The sequence below is a fragment of the Tamandua tetradactyla genome, chromosome 13 (genome assembly GCF_023851605.1).
Source record: "Tamandua tetradactyla isolate mTamTet1 chromosome 13, mTamTet1.pri, whole genome shotgun sequence".
Taxonomy (NCBI): domain Eukaryota; kingdom Metazoa; phylum Chordata; class Mammalia; order Pilosa; family Myrmecophagidae; genus Tamandua; species Tamandua tetradactyla.
The window spans coordinates 27,831,921-27,851,006 of record NC_135339.1 but is presented as its reverse complement, the minus strand read 5'-3'; the positions used below and the strand labels follow the sequence as shown (position 1 = coordinate 27,851,006).

At 44.2% G+C, this 19,086-nt stretch overlaps 1 protein-coding gene across 1 annotated transcript in view; it reads left to right on the top strand.

The window, feature by feature from the left end:
• HKDC1 (hexokinase domain containing 1) overlaps window positions 1–19,086 on the top strand; it is a 49,245-nt gene that overhangs the window by 3,355 nt on the left and 26,804 nt on the right. The window contains exons 2-7 of the mRNA XM_077125066.1: window positions 1,361–1,523; window positions 8,308–8,456; window positions 8,538–8,657; window positions 14,366–14,461; window positions 15,456–15,555; window positions 17,597–17,780. Coding sequence (XP_076981181.1) covers window positions 1,361–1,523; window positions 8,308–8,456; window positions 8,538–8,657; window positions 14,366–14,461; window positions 15,456–15,555; window positions 17,597–17,780 — 812 coding nt within the window. The remainder of the gene's footprint in view (window positions 1–1,360; window positions 1,524–8,307; window positions 8,457–8,537; window positions 8,658–14,365; window positions 14,462–15,455; window positions 15,556–17,596; window positions 17,781–19,086) is intronic.

Here is a 19,086-nt window from a genome sequence, read left to right as displayed (position 1 = left end):
CATTGGCACAGGACTGAGCTGGGTTCCTGTGACCTCTGAGGTCTGGCTCATGGCTGAGCACCCGTCTTCTGATAAAGGTGCTGCAACCCCCTCTGTTTTTGGTGTAATTTGTGTCTTTGGCTTGTGGATCTCAGATGGATCTGCAAACTAAAACCGGGCACTGCTTTATAGTTCCATCTCTGCCACTTAACAACTCTGGTTAATAATACTTAATGACTCTGAGCCTTAGATTCCTCATCTCTGAATCAGGGACAAGAATTTTGGCCTTACCTGGCTACCTCAAGAGATTAGAGGAGAATAGATGAGATGCCATATGTGAAAGCACTTTGTGGACTGCAACCCACGCTCTTAGCCTTAGAAAAAACTGTGGAGATGCACTTCCCACAGGAAGCTGCCTGGGATCAAGCTTCCTTGAGATTTGGATGGGTGAAGAGAGCTTCCAGTAAATACAAAACAGGGGTGGCAAATACACAGTACAGATGCCACCATGCCTCCTCCTGCCCCCTTCGTTGCTCCATCACTGAATCTCTCCCAGTAAGCCCTGGGAATCCCGGCTACCACCACCAACTTGTTAGAAGGAGCACAGGGAGGAAACTCCTCTGCTGGTCCTGATGTAACACGTGACCCTCAACTGGATTCGGCACAGCCACAGTAAACTTTATAGCTCCCCTACACTTGGAAGGTGGTCCTTTGTCCCAATTTCCTGCTGAGTTTTCATTTATTTGAGTGATGTTCACTCATCTCCAGTAGCAATTTGAGCTGGCTTTAAAGATTAAGTTTCATCTAAATTGGAACAACCTTGGTTAAAACTGATTAAAACATAATGAAAAATTTTAAATATTTCATTTAAGTTTTAGAAGTTGCCGTTGAAAACTGAATTTAGCTCTGAACTTCCTAGCAGCCCATAAACAAACATGGTTGGATATATATTTTCATCATCAGATAAATGAAAGCTTCCATGGCTCAGAGTCTAAAATTCAAGCTATATCCAGTCTTTTCAGGTGGAGAGCAATGGGGCAATGGTGGGGACCCTGAAAGGGGAATTAGAAAGCCTGAATCCTTGGTTTCTGCCCTTCCATTGTCCCATCAGAAAAATCATGGAATTATTCCTTCCTCAGAGTTTGCCCTCCAGAAGAGGCTATAAATCCCCATCTCTATAACCTACTCCATCCTGTTCTCCCAACTCTTCTCCTTTTCCTGAGCTTGATGAGGTGTCAGGCAGGGAGCCTTTGGGAATCTACATCACAAAACTGTCCCCAGAATCAAGAGGGCAGCTTTGGGATGGGCGTGGGAGTTCACAGCCTCGATTGGAAGGAGGTGCCCCCAGCAGCCAACCCTGGTCACCTGGCGTCTGTTCCAGGTGGACCGGTTCCTGTATCACATGCGGCTCTCCGATGAAGCCCTTTTGGATATCATGTCACGGTTCAAGGCTGAGATGGAGAAGGGCCTGGGGAAGGACACCAACCCCACAGCTGCAGTGAAGATGCTGCCCACCTTTGTCAGGGCCATTCCAGATGGCTCGGGTAAGTGGGCCTGGGGGACTGTCAGGAATCCTGATCCCCCTGATTCCCTCTTGACTGTTGGGTACCTGAAGTTCACTCCTGGCCCCCAGCTTACTGCCTTCTCTCTGCAGTCTCCCTTCCTTGACTCTCTGTGCTTCTGTCTTACTGAATAACTTTTGGTTCTATGGCAAATATACCTTGCTTTCTCTCTTGCCTGCCTTGCCCTCATGTATTGTCTCCTCTCATTGCATCCTTCTCCAACTTAGCCTTCGACCTCAGTGCAGAGGTCTCTGCTTCTGTCTGAGCAGCATCCTATATTGGGTTAAGTGCTTGTGGGAGGACTCATCAATCTGAAGTCTAGGTATGAGAATCTCCCCATTGGACCCACAAGGGAAGGATATGTGTTTTATTCACCACAGTGTACTGAGCAAATAGCATAGGGCCTGATGCATACTAGACCCTCAAATATTTGTTGAAGGAATAATAAATGGCATTTTACTCCCAGGCATCTAGATTCTAGGTTACGGAAGGAGGTATGACGTAGTAGAAAGAATATTAAGTGATAATTCAGGAAGCCTGGGTTCTAGGCCCGGCTCTATCATTCCTCAGTGCCCTTAAACAAGTTTCTCCGTCTGTAAAATGAGAGTTGGCTTATCTATTAGTTTCCTGGGGCTGCTGTAATGAATTACCATAAACTTAGTGGCTTAGAACAACGAACATTTATTCTTTTACATTTCTGGAGATCAGAAGTCTGAAATGGGTCTCACTAGGCTCAAATCAAGATGTCAGCAGGACTGCATTCATTCTGGAGGCTCTAGAGAGACTATGTTTCCTTAACTTTTCCAGCTTCTGGACGCCACCTGCATACCTTGGCTCCTGGCACCCTTCCTCTGTCTCAAAGCCAGCGCAATAGCATTTTCAAATCTCTCTTTGACTCTGACTCTTCTCCTCACCTTCCACTTACAAGGACTTTTGTGATTAATATTGGGCCTACCTGGATATTCCAGGATAATCTCCCAAACTTAAGGTCAACTGATTAGCAACCTTAATTCCATCTGCGACCTTAATTCCCCTTTGCCATAACCTGACCTATTCATAGATCCAGGGATTAGGATGTGGACATCTTTGGAGGCTATCATAATGCCTACTGCAGCCTAGACCACTCTAAGGGGATCTCTGAGGTCCTATCCACTCCTGCATTCTTAGTCTCTGGGCAGAACCGTGGGAGGGAATGGAACTGAAGTTTATTGAGCACTGACTGTGGCTGCAGAGTATTCAGGAATCATAGTCTCACATAATCCTACAAAAATCCTGTGGTGTAGCTGTTATCCCCAGGCCAGATGAGGACACCAAGGACTGAGGGACTTCCCCAAAGTCAGGGTCTTAGTGCCCAAACCAAGTTCCAGCAGGAACCTTGGAACCCTTGAAGGAGTAGGGCTGAAGTTTGGGAAGCTTTCAGGGGGGACTCGAATGGGTTAGCTGGGTTCTGGGGCCCTTTGGGGCAACGTGCAGGTCCAAATTAGCATGGCCCTGCTGCTTGTGAGGTCCCTGGGAAAATGTGATGGGATCAGCATGTTGGTTAGATGCTAGGGTTGGGCATTGCCCCACCCTGGAGGAGTGTAAGCTTTGGCTAGAGGCTATCCTACTTTGAAATCTCAGGTCAGTCCCCAGCATTGCTCACTGAGAGTGTGCTGAGAGGCCAGGTCCTTGAGAGCCATCCAGAGGAAATGTATGAGTCAACATGTGTTCCCTGACTCATGGGAGGTTGGGGGGTAGGGACACCAGGGCTAAGTCCTCCTGACATCCTGTGCTGTGGCTCCGCCTCCTGATACAGATAAGGTGTGGCCCGAGAAGCAAGCAAGAATGGCCTTTGATGGTCTGGCAGCTGCAAGGGCAGTTCCTTCCTTGTGCTGGCTGCTTCAGGAGGATTTAAAAGTGAAAGTAACACAGTTTTAGAAACTCCCTCCTCCTTAGATCAGGAGACACCTGCCTACTTTCTTTGCTGTGTCCTCAGAACCTCTCATCACGTAGTAAATCTCACCAGTTATTCTGATGCAGTGAGGTACCTGCGTCCAGAGTCCCTAATGAGCTGGGTGCCCTTAGTAAAGTGGCCCGTGTTCATTAGGAAAAGGTCATGGTCAGCTCATCTCACCATCTTGCAGAGGTGTGAGGATCCAGTGAAGTCATGTGGATGGAGTGCTTTGAAATATCTAAAATGTTGCCCCCAGGTCCTTGGTAGCTCTTGGGAGCTGGTGGTATAATTCATGACAAAGAAACAAATACATAAAACTCTCTTAATCCCTTGGGTCTTCCATTTCAGAAATGTATGCAGTTTCTGGAAGAATCCTTTTGAGTTCACCTCCTCTTGTAGTTTCTTCTCTTTTCATCCGATTCCACTCGAGAGGGGTTAACCTGCTTGAGCCTCAGTTACTACCCTATGTTTTAGTTAAGGAGCTGTGATAGTTCTTAGTGTCAGAGGCTGTAAAAGTGTGTTCTCCTCTGTGCCTTCTCCTCCATCACCACGAGAAGACCCCATTATGTAACTATAAAGGTAATTAAGATTTTGTAAGCCCGACCCTGGCTGGCTCTCCTCTTTTCCTCTGTCTCCAAGCAGGCCTCCTAGGGCCAGCCCAGGCCAGCTGAGAACCCTAGTGGTTTGCACTATGATCCGCCCTCCTGGGAGGTCATTTCCTTAATAATTGCTCTAGAGGCCTTGATGGCCCCACTGCCACTTAGGTCCTCTCCTTCTTCCTTGGCAGGCCCACTTCCTTCCAGGATCAAACGAGTCTTTCCTCTAGCATCAAAGTCACTAAAGCGAACATACCACAGGGTTTCCATGAAATAGCATCGTGAGTCACTGGAATGTTTTCGGGCAGATGCGGCACCAGGTTTCACCTCCAACCTGAATTGCAGCACAGTAACTTCCTGTTTTGTTTTGAAACTCTTCAATCCGTTCCTGGATGGTGCAGCAGCATTTTCCCAAAATCTCAATCATATCTCAGCACTCCCTTTCTGTGACTCCCTGTCACTTTCTGGATAAAACCCAATCTCCTCGGGTAGAGTGGCCTTTCCAAATCCTTCCTAATTTAACTTGAGAATAGCTTCCAGACAAATTCTGTCATAGCCTCCCTCTTTCCTCAAAAGCCCCCGTCCCATCATGCTTCCTCAGTCCTTCATTCCTTTGCTCATGGTTTCCTTTCCTTGAGCCAGCCTGCTTTCCTACTCCCCTGTCTGGCTGGCCAACTCCCTCTCATCCTTCTGCACTCAGCAATGTACCACCTTCCCTTAGGAGCTGCCTTTGATGGCTCTAATTTACTGCCCTTCCCTGTGCTTGTTTACTTGCCTGCATCCCCAGTAGATTCCCTGGGGAGCCCAAGGTCTTTTATTGCTGCTTCCCTAGCCCTGGGCATACCATGTGGCACATAGTAGGTGCTCAATAAATAGTTGTACATGGGTTATGTGATCTACCTTATTTCCTACACAGTGAGACAAACATGTGACAGCATCTCTTGCTTGGTAACACATGCCTAACAAAGTTTTGTAGGGTGAGGTCCCTGGATTCCTCCACCGAATAATAAACAGCTCCTTTAGTTTCCTTTCAGCCTGGTCTAGGAAGATAAGAATCTCATTTTCCAGATGTCTCCACACAAATCAAAGAAGGGGCTGGCTGTGCCTGTCTGATGAGGACCTGAAACATTTAACTGGGTTCCACGGAGGAGCCGCAGCAGCATCACTTGGGAGCTTGTTCAGAAATGCAGCATCTCAGGCTCCACCTTCCCTGAATCACAGTCTGCATTTTAATAAGATCCTGGGAGATTCAAAGGCACATTAAAGACTGCGGAGCCTTGCTCTAAATGACCTAGAGAGCTGGCTTCCTTCAAGCTCTTTGGTTGCCAGGAACAGAGAAACCTACTCTAGCGGGGTCAAGGAAAGGAGGACTATTGTGGGAGGATGATTGGAGTAAAAAGGGAGACACACAGGGTCTCAGGAGGAATCCAAGGGCAGGAACCATGGCACGTACAGGCCTCCAGGGGACTGGGACTCAGAGTTTTCCTCCCCGTGATTTCAGCCTGCATACGGCCACCTTGGCTCCCAGTTGACTCTGTTTTTTGGGATTCTTCCGTCTCAGTTTTTACCACCTACTAGCAACTCTTCACTCTGTTTTTTACTTCTCATTTCACAAGGAGTGAATCTGATTGGTCAGGAGGCCCCTTAAATCCAGGCAGCTGAGGCTGGAATCACATGGCACACAAGAGGGCCACCTAAGTGCTAGGATTTGTGGGCCTGTTGGCTCAGGGTTTGCATGCCTGATTTCCCATCCCGTATTTATGGCTGAAGCCAAGGCACCGGCTGGGGTTCTGGGCAGGAATTCTGGCTGAATAGAAGTCATCAGGGAGGACTGCCCTTCCCTGCCCCCCCAACCCCTGCCATGTATCTCATTTCCATCTTTTTTTGGGGGGGTGCATGGTCCAGGAATCGAACCCAGGTCTCCTGCATGGAAGGCGAGCATTCTACCACTGAACTCCCGTGCACCCTTCATTTCCATCTTTTTATTGATAACATCTGTATTAGTTTCTTAGGGCTACTGTAACACATTGGCTGGCTTCAAATCACAGAAGTTTATTCCCTCACAGTTCTGAAGGCTAGAAATCGGAAATCAAGTGTCAGCAGCATTAGTTGCTCACTCCAATCTCTGCCTCCACCACCACATGCTTTCTCCCCATGTGTCTGTGTCCCTGTGTTTCTCTGCTAAGGACACCAGTCACTAGTTTATGGCCCACCATAATCCAGTATGACCTCCTCTTAACTAATGACTTCTGCAAAGACCCTATTTCCAAATAAGGTCACATTGTGAGGTTCCAGGCGGACAGGAATTTCTTTGGGTGGGAGGCGGGTGGGAGGTTGGGGATGGACGCTATTCAATCCAGCACAGCATCTGTCTTGTGCTAGAAAAGCCTTCCAGGTTAGAGTCTAAAACTGAAGTTCTTAACCCAGGGAACATATACCAGTTACCTGGAAGCCTTTTCAAGATTAATATCTTCTTATCTGCCTGGTATCTTGAGACAGGTTGGGTCATGTTCCAAAAGGATTTGGAATGACTGAACTAAATATCCTGGGTATCTTGAGCTCCATCATTTGGTTCCTGTCTCCCCTTCCCTCCCGGAGTGTTTTTCCTCTGCCTGTCAGATTGAGGCATGTATGAGGCTGGATTCTCTTCCCTGCACACCCTTCTCCTCCATTCCTTTATCTGTGTTTCCCCCATCCTCCCCTATGCTTGAAGTAGCAGCTTTCTCTCTTCCCTGTTATGGCACGCTAAAATCTGCTCCATCCTCAAGGCCCATTTCTTTCTTTCTTTCTTTCTTTTTTTTTAATTCTTGATTCAATTTATTTATTAACACATTGAAAGGCTCCAGTGGGTTGATTCCAACCAGATAGAGAAGCTACTTGGTTTTTTATACTTTTGTTCAACAGCAACAAAAATCTTCTTATCAGAGTAAGGTTTGATTTTTCCTTGTCATTTAAAATGAAAGGGAAGAAGCAGAAGTTTTATATAATGCCTTCAAAAGGAGTCAAAATTCCCTTGAATCTATATGTTTAGACTGTTTTTACCTTCAAGACCAGAACATTCAGATGCTCATACATGGCATGAAAATGTTTCTGCTATTTTGTTGTTTAGATATATTCTTTCGTATCACTATCTTACTTTCAACTTTCCAAACACCAAATTTTGTTTTTAAGCCAGTATTAACACAATTTTAAGGGTAATTACTTTCTTCAAATATGCTCCAATCTCTGCATTTGTAGCTCTAATGAACTAGCTGGGCCATAGAAGTGGAATATTGCCCAAGTGGTTTAATATGCTGGTATTATACCTGGAGGAAAATAAAAATAACTGTTCTTTAATAATTGTAAACAAAAGCCTAAAATATGGAGTATAATTAAAGAGCACTACAATTTCATTAAACGTGGTAATTTTCCAACACTTTAAGATGTTGAAAAAATTAAAAACTTTCAAACATATAAAATTCACAGACAATAGATTACAATTTTCTTTTGTTTGACTCTTTTGTTTCTGAATGGATATAAATGCATACAACCAAAAAAGGTAACAACTAGAGAAGACACTCTAAAAATTCAGTGTTAAGAACAGACCTGCAATGAAATAACATTCAGATATTACCCAAAAAGTCCATTGTATTTATTTATTTTTGCACAGGTAGGCATCGGCAATTGAACCCGGGTCTCTGGCAAGGCAGGCGAGATCTCTGCCTGCTGAGCCACTGTTACCCATCCTAAAATTTATAATTCTTAATGGCTTTTTTCTACTTCCTGGAAATGAATAACTTACCAAAATACCATAATGTAAGTAGTAACATATAAAAGGTTTGATGGGAACATACATAAATTTGTATTTACCTTAACATTTTTCCTTCCTTGCCTTTTGTTCCCTTTGCCTCCTAATTATGGATACTAGCTCAAGGTCCATTTCTGATGCCACCTGCATAAAGTGGGTTAACATTTGTCTTTCCCAAATGAACATTCACATTCCATATAGCCCACTCCAGTGAGGAAGGCTGTGGCTGTGGGGTCAGACACTTAGGGGCTCCACCCCATGCTTGTCCCCGACAGTGAAGGCCGAAAGTGACTGCCCTCGGCGCCTCAGCAAATGCGGCTCATGATCTCATGATACCTATTTCATGTGAGATTCAATGACAATTATTTTATGTCCAACTTCTTGGGCAGACCTGACCATAAAATAGACTCATAACAAATGGTGTTTTTGTTGTTTTGTTTTTGGTAACAGAAAACGGGGAGTTTCTTTCCCTGGATCTTGGAGGATCCAAATTTCGTGTCTCGAAAGTGCAAGTTTCTCAAGATGGGAGGCGAAATGTCCAGATGGAGAGTCAGTTCTACCCAACACCCAGTGAGATTATCCGAGGCAATGGCTCTGAGGTACATGCCCAGGTCGGGGAAGGCTTGGCAGCAAGTTTACAAGTATCTAGGCCCTTATCCTTTGCTTTTTCTCCTCTGCAGCTGTTTGAATATGTAGCTGACTGTCTGAATGATTTCATGAAAACCAGAAATTTGAAGCACAAGAAATTGCCGCTCGGCCTCACCTTTTCTTTTCCTTGCAGACAAACGAAATTGGAAGAGGTAAGGCCGAATGGGGGGAGTTGCTGTGTAGGATTTGGGGTCTGGGACTGGAGAATGTGTGCATGTGTGAGTCTGGCTAGGAACAGGAACTCCCAGAGTACCCAGTTGGAGTTTTCTTATTTATCTTTTTCTTTTTACTAATATGAGATGGAGAACTTAGTAACCCAGCTGCCTTGACTTTATACTTACCATGGGCACAGCACAAGTCAGTGGAATGGTTTTCATGCCACAGTTAGTTACGCTCAAACCTGAGCGTGCAATGGAAAACCCTAAAAGACTTATTAAATATTGATTGCTGGGACCTACACTGGGTTTCTTAATCAGTGGGTTTGGGGTAGGACTCTATTGCATTTCTGACAAGTTTCTTGGTGGTATTCACACGGCTAGTCTGGCGCCCACACTTAGAATCACTGACATAGCTGACTAGAATAGGAGCTGAAAAGCTGGGGAAGACCTTAGGAGAAAAACGGAGGTAGAGTCATTGGAGTGAAAATGTTATTAGCAGGGCAGTGCAGTGGTGGTTCAGTGGCAGAGTTCTCGCCTGCCATGCCAGAGACCAGGGTTCGATTCCTGGAGCCTGCCCATGCCAAAAACAAACAGTTATTAGCAAACACAGAGCCTGGGGTATGTGATCTCAGCTGTATCACTTGAAAGGCATGGTTCTCTGGTAATTGATCTCTGTGTGCCTCAATTTTCCAATTTGTAAACAGGGTGAAGCTAAAGCTAAGCCTAAGGGAATCTCTGAAAATAAATCAGGGAATGTGTCAAAGGACAATAAGCTTTCTGGAGCCAGGAATCCAGTCTCCCCAGGCTGCTGCTGTTTGAGGTGGTGGCTTGTTATGTACTGCACATAGCGATTGTGACATCCAGGTGACAGTAAATCATGGACCACCTCGTTTTGGGCCTTGGGATGTTTTTTGATATTGTTGGATTGAACTGCTTTTCATGTAGCGTAGTGGAAAAGGAAAGGACTTTCAAGTCCTACCTTTTGGCTCAGCACAAACTGTGCCCTAGGACAAGTTGCTTAACTTCTTGAGCCTCTTGTTTTCTCATTTGAAAGCAGGGATGATACTATCTCCTTGCTGAGCTGAGATGAAGCGTGCAGAGAGCACATGCAAAGTGCCCAGCCCTGGGTCTGGTGCATGGATGTAGCCACTGGGTTATGATGACGCTGTCTGTGTTACTTATCTCTTTGAGCATTTGTGCCTTGTCCCCCAATTCAGTGGGATTTTTCTTGGAAGGCAGTCACTGTTCTGTATAATTCTTCCCCCCCACTCCCAGGGTTTCTAGCATAATAGCCTGTATTTAATAGGTGCTTCATAACTACCCGACCATTGAAAGGTGCAATGAAAGTTCATTTATTTGATTCCATTCAGTGAGAATTTGAAATCAACTATACAGGGAATGGACTGAGGTTTACCTCTTCATTATTTTATAAAGAGAGGATTTAAAAAATAATATAAAGATTATATGAGGCAAAGTGGAGTTTTGTTCTGAAGTGTCGTTGTCTTTCCTGGCCAGAAGTGACTCGCCAATGTCCTAGGAGTCCGCAGAGGAAATGCAAGGAGCAGTGGGGACCAGGCCTTGGTGCTAGATTCTGTAGCACGGGCGGCGGGGTAGGAGCTTGCCTGCTACACAACAAATACTTAAACACCCCTTACGCTACTCAAGCTCAGAAACAGAGATATCAGCAAGAAGGAAGCAAATTCTCAAGCTATACTGTGGGAGCTAATTTGACTTTGAGAATCAAACTTACACACTTCCTTTTCTCTTTTTTTTTCAAAATTAAAAAATTTTATTCATCAAAGGACATTATCAAGAAAGTGAAAAGACAACCATTATCAAGAAAGTGAGAAAATAGTTGTAAATTGAAATATCTAATAAGGATTCAATATCTAGAACACATAAAAATTTTTTACACCTGAACAGCAAAAAAGACGAACAACCCAATTTAAAAATGGACAAAGGATTCGAACAGACACCTCTCCAAAGAGGACATACGATTGGCCAGTAAGCACATACAAAAATGCTCAATGCCATTAGCCATTACGGAAATACAAATCAAAACCACAGTGAGATACGGCCCCACATCCACCAGGATGGCCATTATTTTAAAAACTGGAAAACAAGAAGTATTGGAGAGGATGCAGAGAAATTGGAACACTCTGGCACTGTTGGTGGCAACGTAAAATGGTATAGCCACTGTGGAAAACAGCATGACAGCAACCCAAAAGGTTAAATATTGAGTTACTATATGACATGGCAATTTCATTTCTAGGTTTACACCCAAAGAAATTGACATCAGGTACTCAAACAGATACTTGTATACCAATGTTCATAACAAAATTATTCACAAGAGCTAAAAGGTGAAAATGACCCAAATGTCCATCAGCAGATAAATGGATAAGCAAAATGTGCTACATACACAAAATGGATTATTCAGCTATGAGAAGGAATGAAATATTGAGACATGCTGCAAGATATATGAGTCTTGAAGACATTGTGCTGAGTGAAATAAGGCACATAAGGACAAATACTTTAATGAAATATCTATAAATAACAAATTTATAGAGAGAGAAAGTAAATTAGAGCTTAACAGGTGTGTTAGTTTGAAAGCTGCTGGAATGCAGTATACCTGAAGTGGAAGGATTTTTATAAAGGGGAATATAATAAGTTACAAGTTTACAGTTCTAAGGAAGTGAAAGTGTCCAAATTAAGGCACCAATAAGAGGTTACCTTCACTCAAGAAAGGCCAGTGGGTCCAGAACACCTCTTTCAGCCGGGAGTCACGTGGCTGGCATCTGCTGGTCCCTTGCTCCTGGGCTCTGTTGCTTTTAGCCTCTGTTCCTGTGGGGGTTCCTCACTTTACTTCTTCAGGGCTGGCTTTCATCTCTTGGCTCCCTTTGGCTCTCTCCAGTTTCTGGCTTGCTTAACATCTCTTGGAAACATTTGCTGGGCTTCAAGCATCTCCAAATATCTCTTTTCTCCAAGTGTCCGCATCTGTGTCAGTTCTGCTGTGAAGTTTCTGTCATCTCTGAAGCTTCTGTCATTTCTCCAAAATGTTTCCTCTTCTAAAGGACTCCAGCAACCAATCAAGGCCCACCTGGAACGGGTAGGGTCACATCTCCATCCAATCAAAAGGTCACACCCACAATTGGGCATGCCACATCACAATAGAGACAATCCAAAAAAAAATTTCCAACATACATCACTGAATCAGGACCAAAAGAAATGGCTGCCTCCACAAGATCGAATCAGTACCAGGCCTCTCAGGGGCGCACAGTATATTCAAACCGGCACACCAGGGAATGGGAAGGGGGGAGGAGATATTGCTTGCAGGTATAGAGTATTTCTAAATTTTGGAAAGTTTAAAATAAAAATAAAATAAAATAAAATGATGAGAGTGTGCTCTATGACTATAGGTATTAAGATTACAAAACTACTTTAGCTGAGAAATAATATGAATGATGCAGATATAAATTACATAGGCCAATTTGAAAGAGTTAGATTTTCTTTCTTGGTTGGTGTGCCGGTTTGAAAGGATGTTCGCACCCTAGAAAAGCCACGTTTCAATCTTAACCCCACCCCGTAATTACACACTTGCTTGATACCTGAGGGGTGAATCTATGATTTGTCTCTTAGGCATTTATCTAAGTCAAATACCCACCAGCATCTTTCTATTATCATGGCTTATATACTGTACTTTGGATTTTGATGCTGTGTCTTCCACTGTGCTAAACTCAGTGTGTACATTATGTCATTAAAATTCCAAAACAAGCCAAGTAAGGTAGATACGGTTATTATTCCATTTAATATTTGGGAAAAACTGCAGCTCAGAGAGATTAAGACACTTGCCTAAGGCCACACAGCCAAGAGTGTCTAAGTCCAAGCTTGTAAACTCCCTGACTACACTGTCTTTCCAGAAAGGCACAGCTCTAGAACTTTCTTTAAAATGCCAACAGGTGCCTGAAAGTAATTTGACTAGTTTTGTGTCTTATTACCATAAGAATTTTCCAGTTAACATCTAAACTAGAGAAGGGTGCTTGATTATATTGAAGAAGGAGATAAAGCTTTTTCTTATCAATTCTAGTTGATTACTTGTTTTTTAATAAATTTTTCTCCCAAACTGCTTTTTGATAAAGTCTAAAGATAAATAGAAAAGCTTCAACTACAAGGAAACTCATTACTTATAAATAACTGAATGTGGGCTCATATCGAATAGCTGTTTAACCATGGCTCTGCTCCTGAGGGGGATTTTGTGAACACAAAAGTAAGAGCTCTTGGAGAAGGTGGGGTCTGCTCACCAGGCAAGTGCAGAAGGTATTGAGAAGGGGAAGAATTCATTAGGACGTGTAACTAAGAGGGCGTTTTCAATTAGAGAGGATAAAAATTAGAGAGGATTAAAAGAGGAAGTCACTTTTTAAAAATTAGCTAACATAAAAATCTTAGCCAAAGAGAAGTTTCTTTTTGTGTATTTTTTTTTTTAAATGTACTATCCTTCTTCAGGGTAAAAAATGAGAGATACAATGTGAGTGTGTGATTGTGAAAACCTCGTGTCTGATGCTCCTTTTATCTAGGGTATGGACAGATGAGTAAAAACTATGGACAAAAAGATAAGCAAATAATAGGGGGAACAAAGCTTAAAATAAATGGAGTAGATTGAAATACTAGCAGTCAATGAGAGGAAGGGGTAAGGGGTATGGTATATATGAGTTTTTTCTTTTTTCTGTCTTTTGCTGGAGTGATGGAAATGTTAAAAAAATGATTATGGCGATGAGTACACAACTATGTGATGATGTTGTGAGTTATTGATTGTACACCGTGTATGGAATGTTTGCATGTCAAGAACATTCATACGATTGTATGTTAACTTTTTACAATAAAAATATTAAAATTAAAAAAGAGAGAGTGGGAACTGAAATTTTTAAAGAAGGAAACAGAAATTGCCTCTAATTCTAACACTCAGAAATACCCACTACTGTAATTATGAGGTTTTCCTTCTAGTCCTCTCTGTATTAAATATTGATATTATACTGTATGTATAGGGTTTTTTTGTGTATGCTGTATGGTGGTGTCCCATCATTCTCTTTCCATGTGAGTATCCCGCAATTGCAGCACCATTTGCAGAACTTTGTTTTGTTGGATTCTTTGTTTGTTTGGGGGAGTGCTTGGGCAGGGAATTGAACCTGGGTCTCCCACATGGCAGGCGAGAATTCTACCACTGAACTACCCTCACACCCCTGTATGTAGAGTTTTAAAAATAGCTGTGTACTGCTTTCCTTTTTTTTGTTACTATTTTCCCCATAGCATTATACAATAAACAGTTCTCCTCCACTCCCCTTTACACCTTCCCCCAAAAGGTCTCACCTTGTCCCTTTTAAGCTTTCTTGGGGGATGTCAAGATCTCTCACTCCCCTATCAGTTGAAGCAGAGTCTGTTTCCATTTCCTATGAAGGTGGAAGTAGGGAGAGCTGCCACCAGGTGGTGCTGTGTGCAGGGAAAAAGCCTGGTGGCTGGTGGGAAGGGGGACCTGTGTTTTAGTTGGGCTCTCCCAGTTCCCTTGTGTGAGTGGGAGATCTCGAGCTCTTTAAAGAGCTGGGGTGACTCACCTCGGAGAAGAGACGGCCAAGGGGGGGCGTCCTTGACGCGGCTGTCATTCACATCTGAGAGCCTCCTTGGTTTTGATGGGCTTTGAAATCTTCCCACAGGGTGTCCTGCTCTCATGGACAAAGAAGTTTAAGGCGCGGGGAGTTCAGGATGCAGACGTAGTGAGCTGTCTTACCAAGGCCATGAAGAGACACGAGGCAAGGAATTCTCCTCTGCGTGGACGCCCTCCCAGTCCTAGCCCCTTCTCTGGGTGGGCCCTGGTACTGTGCCCGCCCTGGAACAACCCCTCATGGCCTTGACATGCGGGGCTTCTTCCAATCACCCTTAAAGGGGGCCTGGGACCTCCCCTGCCAGCCACAGTCCCCTCAGGGGGTCTTAGTTAGACCAGTGCTGTGTGTAATGCTCCCACTCCACGCTCCTCTCCAAGCCTTAAGATATCACTTTCTTTCCAGTCTCGCTCCCAGTCTCAATTCATTGAAGATCTCTATTTGTTGAATATATTTAAAAATAATGTAATTAATGGCCAAAGTGAAACATGCTCCTTGCAGAGTGAAAAGTACACAAATCAGCCCAAATTGTCTATTACCCTGAAAGCAAGAGGAATGTCTTGATGTATACCTTGCCAGTCTTTTTCCTCCTTAAATCTGGGATTTGTTCATTTGCAGCCTGCTTTTTTCTCTTCTTGTTTTCACCCCGGGGACCTTGGTGCAATAACCCAAGTTGCCTTGGCAGAAGGGGAAACCCAGATGGGAAGCCCATGGTGCTACCCATGGAGAGGATTTGGCTGAGGCTACTTCCTAGTTAAGATGTCCTGTGGGCAGGAATGTTGGCATTTTCTCTTGGACATGCATTGCCCTCTGGCTCAACATGCTTTCCTCCGTGTCTTCCCAGGGTCTCCCAAATGAGGGGCTGGAGTCCTCACATTTCCATTGCAATGAGGTCTTCACCCACAAAACAGTAGCATGGGTTTCCCTCCTCAGCCCCCAATCTGCTCTTTCTCTCCTCCAACCCCACCATAGCTGTGAAGAGAACTGACCCTTGGTAAAGACCTTGTTTCCTCCAGGTGGGCCCTGCAGGCAGCATCTGGTGATGTGCCAGTCACCTTCCGCGCTTTTGCTTCTTCTGTGGGGAAAGGTCAGATAACAGCTCCTTCCCGCCCACTGACAACCCCTGGGACTTGTGTTCCATCAGGACTTGGATGTGGACGTCCTGGCCTTGGTCAATGACACGGTGGGGACCATGATGACGTGTGCCTACGATGATCCCTTCTGTGAAGTCGGTGTCATTATTGGTGATTCACATGGACTTATTTTTTTTTCTGGAGTGGGGGTGGGAAAGGGCTGCTTCGGGACTTAGTTTCAGCAAACTGTCAGTAAAGTCTGTGGCAGGGGAATTGGCACTTTCCATTTAGAAGAAGCAACCCAGGGAGGATGGAAAATACTGCACATGTGTGTTCATTCATGCAATTGTTTACTGAGTGCCTAGTGTGTGCCAGGCTCCACGCTCCACACTGAATTCACAGTGGTGAGCTAATATTCAAAAGTTCTGATACGCATGGAATTTTCAGTAGTGTTGTGTGTGTGTGTGAAGATCAAAGTCTCCTAAACAGATAGGGTGTTAGTTCAGGTCATTGGTCAGTGTGATGAAAATTAAAGAGTGAGCAGTGGGGAGGTGGTCAGGAAGGTGCCCCTTGAAGGGGTGATGTTTGATCAGGGACCTTGGTGATGAGAAGGAGGGAAGAGTTCCTGGCAAAGAAAATAGGAAACATGTGTGGCCCCTGAGAGGGGAATGAGTTTGGGGAGCTCAAGAATAATAAAAGGCTAAACAATGGCTCAAAGTGAAAGAAGTAGAGAGTAATATGCAAAACAGCTGCGAGAGAGCGGGTAGCACTGGACAGATTGCATAGGACAGGGGACATACGTCCCTAGGCAGTCACTGGCTTTAACTCTGGCAGGGGCAGGAAGCACCTAGGGAGCTTTGGGCAGGGGTGATAAATTGGATTTTTCAAAAGCTCATTTTGACTGCTGAGTGGAGAATCAATTATTGAGGGCGAGAGTGGAAGCAGGATGACCAGATAAGAGGCCATAGCACAGCCCAGAGAAGAAGTGACAGCGGCTTGGACCAGAGAGGTAGCAGTGGAGGTGTCCAGTGGATGGGCTCAACTCCCAAGCTGGGAGGGGTTTTGCCAGAGGGGAGCCCGTGAGAAGACAGTTTGGGGTACGATAAAAGCAAATTTATTTAAAATACTCCCCCCTCCTATTCTGTTATACTATTGAGGAAAGTTTTCTTAAATTCCAGCCAGTCCTCCTCAGCCTGACTTTCCCTAAAGGCAGGGTCTTTCAGCCAGGCCTCTTGATCTGCCTTGCTGTGTCTGCAGAATATGATGAACACTGCTAGCCCTGTGTGCCCGGGTCTGTCTTCCAGCCTGGGTCTGGTGGCCCACACATCGGGCATCCGGCCTACACAGCGGCCACCCTTTTCTGAGAAAAGCTTTTTCCACTTATTATATTAAATTCTGCTTTTCTACATTCTTATTTCTCATGTTGGCCTTCAAAATCCCCAGAACAGAGTTATTAGCCAGGGGAAGGTACCAGTTTGCTTATTTATTTATTTTTAAAACAGCCTCCTTGAGGCATAAAGATTCTCTCATTTTAAGTGTACAATTCAATGACTTTTAGTAAATTTGTAGAGCCTTATAACCGTCACCACAATCCAATTTTAGAATATTTCTATCATCTCCAAGAGATCCTTCATGCCCATTTGCAATTACTGCCCCATACTCAAGTTTTCAGACATTTCCATGGAGCGTTTTGTACTTGAATAAAGAAATGCTGCTTTCTTACTGTACCTAACCATGACAATTGTCAAAGAGAAGGATATACTGTATGCTAGAAATTTGGTGGCAGACCATGAGTGAAAAATAGTTTTAGCATCAGATAGAAAGAAAGCTAAGTAGATAAGGGAAGGGATTTTAAAAATGACTGTGGGCTGGTGATTTTCTATATTTACAAGGTTAGATTAACTCATCTTCCTCTGTAAAAATGTGCCTTGTGAGCTTTTATACATATTCATCAGACATTTCTTCACAATTGACTTCATTCATAAGAGCAAACCATTAACACTCTGAGAAGGATACACTTGCTATGCCAGCTTTATTCCATCATGAACACTGGGCTTGCCAAGGCTGCTTCCCTCAGCCAGAACCAGCCCCGTGGAGTGAGTGGGTCAAAAGCACTTTGTGGTACTTTCCAGGGGGCTCCCCGAGTTCTCTCTGTCTTTGCCCAGCCGGGAGCCCTTCTCCCTTTGCATATTCCTTCTGACCCCATGTCCAGGCACTGGCACCAACGCATCTTACATGGAGGACATAAGCAACATTGACCTGGTGGAAGGCGATGAGGGGAGAATGTGCATCAACACGGAGTGGGGCGCCTTTGGGGACGACGGGGCGCTGGAGGACATCCGCACGGAGTTTGACAGGGAGCTGGACCTCGGCTCTCTCAACCCAGGGAAGCAGCTGTGAGTACCCTTGTGCTGCCATCTGGCATCGTCACCAGGACATACCCAGCCATCCAGGTACACTCGATCCTCGGGGGGCTTTCACGCCATGACTGGTCACCGTCACAGCCAGTCTACAGGGCAAGGCTTGTGGCTTAAGTTTCATTTGACAGATGGATGGAAACTGAAGCCAAGAAAACAGGGACTTCCCCAGCTCATAGCCCTTATTTACATTAAAAAAAAATGTTTTGTGATGACATATATATATATATATATATATATATATATATATATATATATAACATATAAAACTTGCCATTTTAACCATTTTAAGTGTGCTATTCAGTGGCATTAATTACATTCACAGTGTCATGCTCTCCTATCATCACCATCATCCATGGCCAAAACTTCTCATCACCCCAGGCAGAGACCCTATAGCATTGTGCATTAACTCCCAATCCCCCCCACTCCCAAGTCCTGGTGCTTTCTAATCTACTTTCTGTCTATGAATTTGCCTATTCTAGACATTTCATTTAAATGGAATCGTACAATATCTGTCCTTTTGTACTGAAATCTAATTTAACCAGTGTTTCTGAAGCATCTGTGTCAAGGCCCTGGAGATACCTCTAAGAACCAGATGACATGCCCTTAAAACCTTCAGATGAGTGGTCACAGAGCAAACCCACCTGCAGCCCGAGGAAGTAGAACTCAGCCTAATTCCTCAGGTTTTGTGATTCCACTACTCCCACCCCCACCCCCTGCTTTCTCATGCGCCCAATTACATGGCACTTTGTGGACACGCGTGGGCTGCCCTTGCATCTTATGCTGTGTCAGTACTTCCCAGCCCACAGGTCTCAGGGTGCCTTCTCAGTACCCACCATGGAGTCATTACTTGGGCATCTGCCTCAGCCCTTTATTTGTACACTGAGCTCCCTGAAGGCAGCCTATGCAGTTTTTCTTTCCCTTCTACATACAGTATCTTATACATTATAGCAGATCATTAAGTGTTTGTTGCATGAGAAAAAATCGTTTTTAAACTTTGAAAAATTTCAGACTTACAAAATATTTACAAAAATACTATAAAATTCCCCATAGACGCCTTCACCCAGATTCCACAAACATTAACATTTCCTCTCTCCATGTATATGTGTGTGTGTGTATGGGTGTGCGTGTGTGCATGCACACATATAAAATACTCATATACTTAAAATGCATGTAGGTATATATAAAATTATTTTTTTTATTGGGACTAACTTGCAGATATAATACCGTTTTACCCCTAAATACTTCAGTGTATTTCCTAAAAACAAGCACATTATTTTACAGA